Source organism: Bubalus kerabau, chromosome 12 (assembly GCF_029407905.1).
Source record: "Bubalus kerabau isolate K-KA32 ecotype Philippines breed swamp buffalo chromosome 12, PCC_UOA_SB_1v2, whole genome shotgun sequence".
Lineage (NCBI taxonomy): Eukaryota > Metazoa > Chordata > Mammalia > Artiodactyla > Bovidae > Bubalus > Bubalus kerabau.
The window spans coordinates 29,323,335-29,336,632 of record NC_073635.1 but is presented as its reverse complement, the minus strand read 5'-3'; the positions used below and the strand labels follow the sequence as shown (position 1 = coordinate 29,336,632).

Below are 13,298 nucleotides of genomic sequence, written 5' to 3'. Positions count from 1 at the left end.
TGCTGAGAATAGACTGAAGAGGGTTAAGCATGGAGACAGGGAGGCGGTAGGAGGCTCTGCCTCCCGGGAGAGATGGCGAGGGCTCAGCCCATAATGGCAGTGATAGAGATGGTGAGAAGTGGTCATCTCTTGGGTTTGTTTAGAGGGAGAGCTTACTGAATATGCAGCTGGTGGCAAGTTACTTAACCTCAGCGTCCCCTCTACAAAATTGGGATAATAGGTACCTATCGTTGGGTTATATTAGGTTATTTATACATGAAATATATAGACCATTGCCTGACATAAAGTAACCTCTCTCTGTTGTTAGTTGCTCAGTCGCATCCGACGCTTTTGCAACCCCATGGACTATAGCCCACCAGGCTCCTCTATTCATGGGATTCTCCAGGCAAGAATACTGCAGTGGGTTGCCATTCCTTCTCCAAAGGGTCTTCCCAACCCAGGGATCAAACCCACATCTCCTGCATTGGCAGGCAGATTCTTTATCACTGAGCCACCAAGGAAGCCCAAGCTATCTCTCCATTAGTTCTGACTTTATTATTTTTATTATTACTGTCCCTACCACCATCATCATGGTTATTAGAAATATAAGCAACTATGGCTGATTCATGTTGATGTTTGGCAGAAGCCAACATAATTCTATAAAGCAATTATCCTTCAATTAAAAATAAATTTAAAAAAATATATATATATAAGTGAGAAGTCAGGGAGGATTCCCAGGCTCCCGTCCTGAGTGAACTGAAAATAAGAAATCACGTTTTACTGAGATGGAGGAGACGAGAGAAGGAGTGAGTTGTCACAGTGATGGGAATTCACGTGATGTAGGGTTTTTCTTCTTCTGTATCTATGTTTTCAGTCGGTCTATAATGAATAACTATAAATTAGATATCCAAGAAATAAAGGAATGAAAGAAACTTAATCAAGTAATTCCAGCCCATTTGATCATGTAATTTCATACTCACCAAATGGAATGGTTAGGAAGTTATTTTTACAAGCACAAATCTGTAAGTTGCTTTCTAAAAAGGCAAGTTGGGAAAACAAGCAGCTTCTCTCCCTGTAAATGAAGCACATTCGTCTTTCTCACACTACAGATGACCCAATTTCTCCCTACACCGGCTGGCTTCTGACTATCACAGAGACAAAACAGCCGCAGCCCCTACCCATGCCTTGCACGGGAGGGTGCTGGGCCCCGCTGGTGGACTACCTCCCAGAGACCATCACCCCCCGGGGGCCGCTCCACAGGTGAGTAGCACGTGCAGATAGAGGGGAGTGACCGCTTAGCTCTGCCTGGATTTTTCTTCCTATGAAAAGAGAAACCTGTTCCATGTCCCATCAGTTGAAATGATGTTTGAAACCAGAGGGAACACAAGCGACTTGAACTGCAGCTCTCAGCATACTGACTGATTTTGGTGAACATTAACCAGTGTGCAAAGCTGCCTTGCAGCCCTTTGAAGTTTCCCTTGACGTGCCCTTAGTGTGGGTGTTCATTCTGGTATGCCTTTTCGATTGTGAGCAGCTAAACGAAAGAACCTTTGTCTTCCGAGTCTCTTCATCCCTCAGCCCTTATTTTCAAGTGACCAGTAGAGTCCCCATTATGTGAATTAGCTCAAGTGAAATTTCTTCTCCTCATGGAGCTCCGTGCTGAATTAGAAGTTAAACTCCATTTTCCTGGAATCAGGGTCTCACCTAATTCTCCAAGGCTGATGAGTTGGACGTGATTGTGCCCCAACGACCTGTCGGTCTGTTTCCGTCCTCTTCGGACATGGCGTTGACGTCATCCCTTTGATTGATTAGGTGCAATGTCGCTGTCATCTTTATGACTGAGATGGTGGTGGACCACAGTGTCCGAGAAGACTGGGCTCTCCACCTCCCGCTGCTGCTCCATGCTGTCTTCTTAGGTAAGCCTGGGACCCAGAGGAATTCTGGCCACTAGAGTCCTACACAAGTCACCCCAGGGAGCTGTCCTTTTACATGACCATCCTGCTTTTCTGAAATACCTAATATCTTCTCTTTTTCACCATCCTTTCTGTGACATCTCTATAATTCCAGTTGATCAGTCATTGTTTAAAGTTGTCCTGGCACCATAATAGAGAATGGTACCTCATCCATGCTACTTCTGTAGAGATATTCAAAACAAGCTGGACTTCTTTCAGGGGCTTTGGTTCTCCATGATAAATTTAAAGCCTCCAGACACAGTCAGTGCATAGAGAGAAAGAATGTAGAACATGGTCGGCTAAGCACTGAGGTTTTAAAATACCCAAGGTGCAGAGTGAAAAAAATGGAAAGAGGAATCAGCCAGGCAGGGAGACTCAGAGAGAGAGAGATAAAGTTAGAAACCTTTAGTAGCAGGGAAGAGAACATCTCAGGAAAGAGGAATGCTAAGCATGTCAGATGCTACAGAGAGGTCAAGAAAAGTCCGTCTGTCAGCATTTCATAAGAACATTTTTTAAGGAAGAAAACATTTGATTTTCCTAAGCCTGATTTCTTTATGTCTGTAACAAACTAACAAAGGAAACTAAACATTCCTCTAACGTGTTCCTCGTGTTCCTCCCGGGCATCTTGGAATCTTTGCCATCCCTGGAATCTAGACGAGCTGAAGGTTTGTTTATATTAAGAGATTGCACCGTTTCGTTCCAGGTTTGGACCATTACCGGCCCGAAGTCTTTGAACACAGCAAAAAATTGCTTCTTCACCTCCTGATTGCCCTCTCTTGCAACAGCAATTTCCATGCCATTGCTTCTGTGCTCCTGCAGACTCGAGAGATGGGCGAAGCCAAGACTCTAACCGTTCAGCCAGCTTATCAGCCCGAGTACCTCTATACAGGTAACACAAGGAGGAGGGGCCGGGAGCCTGAGACAGAGTCACAAGTCTGAGGGTGCCTGGGGGTGTCCCTGGAGCCCACATCAATGTCTCTGCTTTTACCCTCGCCCCGGCTTTCTAAGGGATAAAATATGTACCATTATGCACAATAAACATGCACTATTTTACTTGATGTTAAATCCTTCTTCATATTTCCAAATATACTTTTTAAATTATTACTGTGATTGCTATTTTCATTAAATATGTTATGAAAAAAATTAATATCCATTGACCGAGAGAGCATGAGTCTGGAACACCCATGGAGGAGAGTGTGCAGAACAGTGACCGCCTGCAGCATTTTGAGAGCAGGTATCACCAAGGCGCCAGACATTTCCCTATGTACCTTGAGACATAATTACATTAAATTAATATACACATTCAGAGTTCTGGGCACATTTATGCAAAACATTGTGTATAACCTACTTATCGCTGTTATCCTCAAAAATAGTATCATGTCATATAGTTAAATCGTCTATTACCCAAGAATAATTTACCTACAGCACAGTTAGGTACAGATGTGTAACAGAGCTAGTCATCAGTCAGTGGATGTGTGAAAGCGTGCACACACAGACACATGCACTCACTTCTTTTGCAGAAAGCGTCAATTAAAACACCAGAGCATCAAATGATTTGGTAAGTGTTAGAAAAAGGCTGATTAAGTGAGCTTAATCAGAAGACTGGGTATTTTGAAGATCTTTGTATCTTAGCACAAAGGGTTCCATGCCATCCTTTTTATGTCCTGCATAGTATCCATGGCACCCCACTCCAGTACTCTTGCCTCGAAAATCCACAGACGGAGGAGCCTGGTAGGCTGTAGTCCATGGGGTCACTAAGAGTCGGACATGACTGAGCGACTTCACTTTCACTTTTCACTTTCATGCACTGGAGAAGGAAATGGCAACCCACTCCAGTGTTCTTGCCTGGAGAATCCCAGGGACGGGGGAGCCTAATGGGCTGCTGTCTATGGAGTCGCACAGAGTCGGACACGACTGAAGCGAGTTAGCAGCAGCAGCAGCATAGTATCCATTGAACCACGTATCTTAACTCATATGTTTCTTATCCACACCTGGAGAAATTGTTCTGGTTTGTGTTTGTTTTGCTTCTCGGCCAATATACAAAATGTCTCCATGAGCCCCTAGGCTCATATACCGTGATGTACTTTTAATCAGTATATCTCCAGGATACATTTCTTAGTTTGTAGTTATTGGGTCAAACAAAAGATGGATGTCTTTAAATTTTTTTTATTGATATTGCAAATTGTTCTCCAAGATTGTTGCACTAATTTAAACCTGCAATATTCAAGAGTGTGTGTTGCACACCTACTATTACTAAACTTGTTTGTCTTTACCAGTCTGATAAATAAAAGGTGGTATCTTGGGGGAGAAAAGGGGGGAAAAAAAGACAACAAAGTAGAAAATAGCAGAGCACCATCTATTACCAAATCACACTGGTTTACACGGCAGTGCAACTATTCCATAAGCAAAGAAAGAGTTCCAGTCTTGTTTAGTCATAGCCATAGTCAAAAATCAAGTGTTTTTTTTTTTTTTCCAAAAAATGTAAATAACTGCACACCTCCTGATGCACACCTCCCGACCTCATTCAGTGCCTGCCCTGCACATTCCACCTGGACTTTGTCTCCCACCAGGTGGCTTCGACTTCCTGAGAGAGGACCAGTCATCCCCGGTGCCAGACTCAGGGCTCAGCTCCAGCTCCACTTCATCCAGCATCAGTCTGGGAGGCAGCAGTGGGAACCTCCCACAGATGGCCCAGGAGGTGGAAGATGTGGACGCAGCTGCTGACTCAGATGAGAAGGCAAACAAGCTCATTGAGTTTCTGACGACCAGGTAAGGAAGGAGTCAGGAGATGGGCTGCTGTTTTGGGGTCAGTCTTTTGGAAGAGTGCCATCACTTTAAAACCGCAGATGAAAATTCTAATGAAGTCTCCTCTCTTCTGAATTGCATCTGCTGGCATCTGTGTACGAGGCAGACCCTGGTAGGCGCTGTCTACGACTCCCCTGATGTCACGGTGGAGGAGCAGGGAGATTTCCTGCCTAATGAGCAGGTAGCAGATGCAGGCAGGAGGCAAGCATGACTTTTACCATCTATTAGACCTACCAGCCTCTGGGAGTTTCAAGACTTGGCAGAGAACATCGGTCTGGAAACCCAAAGTATTAGCCATGGTCAACCCAGTAGCAGCTGCAGAGGGGGGACCCCTGTCTGCTCCTCTAGTCCAAAGGGTCACTTATAAATGGAATTCAGGAACCAGAAACAATCAGACGCATGATAGGAAAGGAATCCAACTAATAATAGATCAAAGTCAAGAAAACTGCGAGTGATCCCATTTTTTTCGGATTTTATGGTTTTTTCGAGGAATGATTTAGCTTTTGGTTCAATTCTCATAGTTCAGTTCAGTCATGTCCAATTCTTTGTGACCCCATGAACCACAGCACGCCAGGCCTCCCTGTTCATCACCAACTACCAGAGTCTACCCAAACCCATGTCCATTGAGTTGGTGATGCCATCCAACCATCTCATCCTCTGTTGTCCCCTTCTCCTCCTGCCCTCAATCTTTCCCAGCATCAGGGTCTTTTCCAGTGAGTCAGCTCTTTGCATTAGGTGACCAAAGAATTGGAGTTTCAGCTTCAACATCAGTCCTTCCAATGAATATTCAGGACTGATCTCCTTTAGGATGGACTGGTTGGATCTCTTTGCAGTCCAAGGGATTCTCAAGAGTCTTCTCCAATACCACAGTTCAAAAGCATCAATTCTTCGGCACTCAGCTTTCTTTATAGTCCAACTCTCACATCCATACATGACTACTGGAAAAACCATAGCCTTGACTAGATGGACCTTTGTGGACAAAGTAATGTCTCTGCTTTTGAATATGCTATCTAGGTTGGTCATAACTTTCCTTCCAAGGAGTAAGCATCTTTTAATTTCATGGCTGCAATCACCATCTGCAGTGATTTTGGAGCCCAGAAAAATAAAGTCTGACACTGTTTCCCCATCTATGTGCCATGAAGCGATGGGACCGGATGCCATGATCTTAGTTTTCTGAATGTTGAGTGTTAAGCCAACTTTTTCACTCTCCTCTTTCACTTTCATCAAGAGGCTCTTTAGTTCTTCACTTTCTGCCATAAGGGTAGTGTCATCTGCATATCTGAGGTGATTGATATTTCTCCTGGCAATCTTGATTCCAGCTTGTGCTTCTTCCAGCCCAGCGTTTCTCATGATGTACTCTGCAGAGAAGTTAAATAAGCAGGGTGACAATATACAGCCTTAACGCACTCCTTTTCCTATTTGGAACCAGTCTGTTGTTCCATGTCCAGTTCTAACTTGTTTCCTGACCTGCATACAGGTTTCTCAAGAGGCAGGTCAGGTGGTCTGGTATTCCCATCTCTTTCAGAATTTTCCAGAGTTTGTTGTGATCCACACAGTCAAAGGCTTTGGCATAGTCAGTAAAGGAGAAATAGATGTTTTTCTGTAACTCTCTTGCTTTTTTGATGATCCAGCGGATGTTGGCAATTTGATCTCTGGTTCCTCTGCCTTTTCTAAATCCAGCTTGAACATCTGGGAGTTCATGGTTCACGTATTGCTGAAGCCTGGCTTGGAGAATTTTGAGCATTACTTTACTAGCGTGTGAGATGAGTGCAATTGTGCGGTAGTCTGAGCATTCTTTGGCATTGCCTTTCTTTGGGATTGGAATGAAAACTGACCTTTTCTATTCCTGTGGCCACTGCTGAGTTTTCCAAATTTGCTGGCATATTGAGTGCAGGACTTTCACAGCATCATCTTTCAGGATTTGAAATAGCTCAACTGGAATTCCATCACCTCCACTAGCTTTGTTTGTAGTGATGCATCCTAAGGCCCACTTGACTTCACATTCCAGGATGTCTGGCTCTAGCTGAGTGTTCACACCATCGTGATTATCTGGATCATGAAGATCTTTTTTGTACAGTTCTTCTGTGTATTGTTTCCACCTCTTCTTAATATCTTCTGCTTCTGTTAGCTCAGTTCAATATAGAATTTAACGTGCAGAAAGCTCAGGTAGGGGCTGGTGGTGCCTCCTTACAGCGTATCTCAGAGACCTGACTGGTTTGTGGGGAAGAAAGGCTTTCTCACCGCTCAGCAGCGTCTGTGCTGCGAATGGCGTTCTCTGAGAGTCTCACACATGGATGCCCCCGCTCTTAGCACAGAGGCACCGAGTGGACAGCAGAGGTTGTATCTTCAGTGTGTCCTACAGCGTTTGGCAACTTCACCTACAGTGTGACCCTGATAGAATGTTACCTCTGCACATTCTGAAGTGTATAAAGGGGGTCTGTGTCTAAATCTGTGCTTTATTTGACGTGTTACATCATTTCATTGAAGACAAAGAACCTGTTACATGCTGAATGAACACTGTCCTGGTGAATTGAGAAGTTTTAATTCTGTGAGCAAAACATATGAAAAAGTATGTCTCCATCCAGTTAAGTAGCTCTATTTTGAGTGTGCTCTTAAGCTTTATAAGACTGAAATTTTCCACCAAATTAATAAGTAAATTAAAAAAAAAAGTTTGTTGCCCCTTTGGAGTTAGAACTGTGTATATGGTTGTGCAAAACGATCGTTACATTTTTGACAGTTTGTGTGTTTTGTTGAAGGGCGTTTGGTCCACTTTGGTGCCATGAGGACATCACACCCAAAAATCAGAATTCAAAGAGTGCTGAACAACTCACCAACTTTCTACGTCACGTTGTATCCGTGTTCAGAGATTCCAAATCAGGTACTTCATCCTGTTTCTACAAAGCCCACTTTCAGCATTTTTCTGTAACGGAGCTCATTCTCCCCGTATAGCTACACACTGTGTATGTATTTATGTGTGCACGTGTGTGTGTGTGTGTGTGTGTAAAATTCTCCATTTGGCAGCAATAGCCAAGGAATCGGAGAAGGCAATGGTACCCCACTCCAGTACCCTTGCCTGGAAAATCCCATGGACGGAGGAGCCTGGTAGGCTGCAGTCCATGGGGTCGCAAAGAGTCAGACACGACTGAGCGACTTCACTTTCACTTTTCACTTTCATGCCTTGGAGAAGGAAATGGCAACCCACTCCAATGTTCTTGCCTGGAGAATCCCAGGGATGGTGGAGCCTGGTGGGCTGCCGTCTCTGGGGTCACACAGAGTCGGATACAACTAAAGTGACTTAGCAGCAGCAGCAGCAGCAGCAGCCACACAATATTTAAGCCCTTAGCTGGATTCCATTCAGATCAGCTTGGGCAGAGCTGATATGTGTGTGAAATTTAAATTTGGTTCCTCAGCCTGATAAACAGCTATCTCTGCCTTTTCTCACTCAGCAGGCTGGCCATAGTAAATATGTCTCACTGGCTCTTCTGGCTGCTCTGATAATTAGCACATTTTACAGTTTGAAACATTCCAGATAAGCCACATATCTTTTCTTTATCAGAGGATACATGCTAAGAAACAAAAAATACTGTTAAACTGAAATGGGAAAGTTGTTCCCAGAATGGAACTGCCATTTCTTGTTTTGAGTTTCCCCTTTGGAATTTCTCTGAAGTATTAAGACTGCTCTTACTGGTATTTCCCCCACTTAAAAGTCATTTCAATAGCCTTGAAGGAGAAATTTTGTGATGCATGTGAACTCTTCATTTGTGTAAAACTCTTGATGGTCTGCTGCTGCTGCTGCTAAGTCGCTTCAGTCGTGTCCGACTCTGCGACCCTATAGACGGCAGCCCACCAGGCTCCTCCATCCACAGGATTCTCTAGGCAAGAATCCTGGAGTGGGTTGCCATCTCCTTCTCCGCTTGATGGTATAAAGATACTAAAAATGAGAAAAAGTATGAATGCCATATATAGCATATTCTCAGAGCATGTTTCAGGCTGCTTAGAACATTCTGGACTTCCCTGGTGGCTCAGACAGTAAAGCATCTGCCCACAATGTGGGAGACCCAGGTTCAATCCCTGGGTCGGGAAGATCCCCTGGAGAAGGAAATGGCAACCCACTCCAGTACTCTTGCCTGGAAAATTCCATGGACGGAGGAGCCTGGTAGGCTACAGTCCATGGGGTTGCAAAGAGTTGGACACAACTGAGCGACTTCACTTTCACTTAGAATATTCTGTGTCTTTCACATCTTTCTCAAGATATTTTTACTCACTACAATTTCCTTGAACGTGGCTGCTTTCTGCCTACTTCCAGTATAGCACAATAAGATGTGTTCCTGGAAACACTTGTATTAGTCAGGGTAACATAGCTGCTGTAGGAAATAAGTCCCAAAGCTCAGAGACCTAACACAAGAGGCTGTTTCTGGATCTCATAACAGTTCAATGTGGACGTTTGGGAGCAGCTTTCCACCTGGTGCTTCAGGGAACCCCCCCATTCTGTGTCTCTGCCCCCCGCTAGGCTCAGGGGTCTCTACTCAACCCTCTGTGTCCAGGGGCAGGTGGAGGAACAGAGTGCGTGGAGGGTCACCCCAGGGGAGTTTGCTTGCTAGCCTTGAGCATGGCATCCAGCGCATCTCCCCGTGTCCCACTGGCCAGAACTCAAGCCCAAGGTCACATCCGACTGTGAGGAGGACTGAGAAATGTGGCTTCATTGTGTAACAGGGAGAAAAGGAAACCTTTTTCTTTTCTCCGTTGTTGCTGTTTGGTCGCTCAGTCGTGTCTGACTCTTTGTGGCCCTGTGGACTTTAGCCCGCCAGGCTCCTCTGTCCATGGGATTCTCCAGGCAAGAATACTGGAGTGGGCTGCCATTTCCTCCTCCAGGGGAATCTTCTCTACCCAGGGATGGAACCCAAATCTCCTGCATTGGCAGTTGGGTTCTTTACCACTGAGCCACCTAGAAAGCCCCTTTCTTTTCTCTGCCACTCATTAAATAGCTTTTCCCAAAGGACATCATCTTAGGGGGTTGGGGGTCAGCAATCCTACTAGAATACTTCCAACAGTATGATTTATTTTTTCTTTTTTTTTTTTTAAGATTTTTTTGGCCACACTGTGGCATGTGAGATCGTAGGTCCCTAACCAGGAATTGAACTCACACTCCCAGGCAGTGTAAGTGCAGAGTCTTAACCACTGGACCACCAGGGGAGTCCCTCCAACAGTGTGACTTAAAGAAGTTTTTATTCATCGCCGTGGGACCTAACTTCCATATATAAAATGGCTTAGATAGAAAAATATGTTTTGAAAAGCAAAACAAAGGTGTAAAAAACGATTTTGAAATATGCATTCATAGGTTGTGAACTACCTATAAGGGTTAAATCTTGTGTTTCCTACCCTGAACGTGCCCAAGTCTGTTTTCCAGGACACTTGGTTGACGCCGCAGGAGCACTGCCTTATTTGGTGTACTACGTGTCCCAGGGCTCAGCCAGCCAGGCAGCAGCACCAGGAACAGCAACACTGAATTTTCCCTCCTGGTCCCTGTTCATGGAACCATCAAATGTGCCCCCAGAGCCTCTCCATCACGGAGGCAGCACAAATCGCTGTTTTTATCAGGTCCACTGACTCGCATAGCCTGATTTTTCTGCACATAAAGAGGTGCAACAAGTGGAGGATTTAATGGCCCAGAATTCAGCCATGGATATTCCCTTACGTTTTCATTTTACTATAATCAGATGGTTTTCTGTTAATGGCCTAGAATTCAGCCATGGGTTTTCCCTTACGTTTTCATTTTATTATGATCAGATGGTTTTCTGAGGGCTGAGATTACCTTCATGCTGTTGGAAGAACACACACTCAGGAGGTGAAAGTTGAACCAATCCCTGCCTTCTTTGCAGCGCCTGCACCTCCACGTCTGCTTGTTTATGGACGATTCTGAAGAACAGGGAGTTTGGCCCAGGCTTTGGTTGTGCTTGCGTACGTGCGTGTGTACGTGCTAAGTCGCTTCAGTTATGTCTGACTCTATGTGACCCTATGGACTATAGCCCACCAGGCTCCTCTGTCCATGGGGTCCTCCAGGCAAGAATACTGGAGTGGGTTGCCATGCCCTCCTCCAGGGCATCTTCTCAGCCCAGGGATCAAACCCATGTCTCTTACGTCTCCTGCATTGGGAGGAGGGTTCTTTATCACTAGTGCCACCTGGCTGGTCAGATCCACTCATCACTTTCCTCTTCATTCACAAGACGTGTGTCTAACAGATTCTCGTATGACCAAGGAGCAAACATATTCTATGTGAAAAGTGCAGAAGAATGATGCCAAACAGTAGCAGCACAATAACTAATAATACATTTGTAAGCACCAGTGATGTGTCAGACACCACTCTAAGCCCTTTTTAAGTTGATTTTCACAACCACTCTTTGAGGTGGATGCTCTGATTCACAAGGTAAAGACAAGGAAACAGGGTCACAGAGAATAAATTTCTTTCCCAGCGTCCCAAATCTCTCCTTTAAAATCAGGACCATATTGCTCTGAAGCTTTCTACTCCACAAAGCTTGCTCCAAACTCTTTCTATTCCACTGTGCCCCTTTAAGATTGATTCAGATTTGGTTTTAATTTTTTGTTTTATTGAAGTATAGTTGCTCTACAATATTGTGTTAAGGTGAACATTTCTACTGTATAGCGAAGAGAACCAGCCTTATATATACACATATCCCCTCTTTTTTGGATTTCCTTCCATTCAGGTCACCACTGACCACTGAGTAGAGTTCCCTGCGCTATACAGCCGGTTCTCATTCATTATAGGAATTCCCAGATGGTGCTAGTGGTAAAGAACCCGCCTGTCAATGCAGGAGACGTAAGAGATGCCAGTTGGATACGGTCGGAAAGATTCCCTGGAGGAGGAAATGGCAACCCACTCCAGTATTCTTGCCTGGAGAATCCCATGGACAGAGGAGCCTGGCTGGATGCAGTCCATGGTGTCGCAAAAGCGCTGGACACGACTGAAGCAACTTAACACACAAGCATTAGCTGTCTGTTTTATACATAGCAGTGTCTGTCAGTCCCAATCACAGGGTTCATTTTTAAATGAGTACCACCAGGAGGGGGCGCTGTGCAGCCAGCCTGTTGTAAGCGCGCAGATGGCTGGGGGCCTCGTTTAGCAGCTGAGCGCTGACCTGCTCCCGCCCCTGTGCCCTAGGTTTCCACCTGGAGCAGCACCTCAGTGAAGTGGCGCTGCAGACGGCCCTCGCCAGCTCCTCCCGGCACTATGCCGGCCGGTCCTTCCAGATATTCCGGGCCCTCAAACAACCTCTGTCAGCACACGCCTTGTCGGACCTCCTCTCCAGGCTGGTAGAGGTGATTGGCGAGCACGGAGATGAGATTCAGGTACAGAAGGAAAGCAAGGGCAGTCACCCTTCTCTCAGTGCAGAGATGAGGAGTTAATGACTTTCTTTGAACTTTCTTCCTCCTGCCAATTATCCCAGCTGTTCAGACATGTATAATTTATTTAAAAATTGCAGAGGTTGACTTTTGTTTTTATAAATATCTCTCCAGAGGAGGTGCTGTTCTAGAAATTCAGTGGGCACTTATATTGAGCCAGTAACTGAAATCCTTTGGCGACTCTCTGTTTTTAGTGATTTTGTTTGGTGGGGCCTGGGGGAGGTATTTTGTCTTGTTTTTGTCCTTTTACTAACAACCTGAGATGCAGTTGTGCAGCCTCCTCACCCAGAGAAGGGGGGGAGGGTGCTACTGTGTCTGTGCAGAGCACCACTCCTGTCTGTATGGCTGGCCTTCCATAAACTGAGAAAAGCTAAAGAAACAGTGGGCAGAGTAGATGCCACAAGAGGACCCTGTGGACTGTGGAACCCGGAGACTGGAGAGCTGAACAGGTGGAAAGCCAGGGGCATTACAAGCTCTGTAGCTGAGGGAAGGCCTTCTTTTCCATCAGAAATGTTCTGCATCTCAGAGGGCTGATACACCTGGAGACTTCGGCTTCTTTTCCTCCTCTGGCCATTGGAAGCACACTTTAAAATGCCCGAGTCACAGCCCTTCTCATCCTTCATCTCTTAATCTCTGGCTTTCAGATGTTGCCACTCTGTGTTTCAAATGCCCACCATCCCCCTCAGCAAGGGGCCACGCTTGCCTACTGTAGCCTTACCCCTCCCTGTTGGGTTTTGAATGAGACTGATCTGTTGAAAACCTCACATCTAGGGAGAGAAATCATCACGATTACCTGCTAACTCCTAAGCCATCTGAGTTTCCCAAGTAGCCCTTAAAATTTCTTTGTAAATTAAAGTAGCCATGACTGTCCAGCTTTCAAAGATGGTATCAGTATTTGAATAAAGTTTGTATCCATTAAGTTGATCTTCAAGGTGCTAGCAGTAATTGTAAGTGGCACAGAATGTTGTCTTTGTGTGTCTGGCAGGGTTATGTCATGGAAGCCCTTCTTACCTTGGAAGCTGCCGTGGACAACTTGTCTGACTGCTTGAAGAACACTGATCTCTTAACTGTACTATCTCGGTGAGCATCAGCTGAACAATATTTTAAAATCAGATACACTGTACCAAATATTTTGGAGAAGCC

At 45.2% G+C, this 13,298-nt stretch overlaps 1 protein-coding gene across 17 annotated transcripts in view; it reads left to right on the top strand.

Annotated features, from left to right (window-relative positions):
- The window catches only part of FRY (FRY microtubule binding protein), a 428,392-nt gene that overhangs the window by 368,300 nt on the left and 46,794 nt on the right, over positions 1-13,298 (top strand). For all 17 annotated transcript variants that reach the window (XM_055542409.1, XM_055542410.1, XM_055542407.1 and 14 more), the window contains 7 exons: positions 1,089-1,239; positions 1,792-1,895; positions 2,635-2,820; positions 4,502-4,700; positions 7,493-7,614; positions 11,914-12,101; positions 13,141-13,235. In XM_055542409.1, coding sequence (XP_055398384.1) covers positions 1,089-1,239; positions 1,792-1,895; positions 2,635-2,820; positions 4,502-4,700; positions 7,493-7,614; positions 11,914-12,101; positions 13,141-13,235 — 1,045 coding nt within the window. The remainder of the gene's footprint in view (positions 1-1,088; positions 1,240-1,791; positions 1,896-2,634; positions 2,821-4,501; positions 4,701-7,492; positions 7,615-11,913; positions 12,102-13,140; positions 13,236-13,298) is intronic.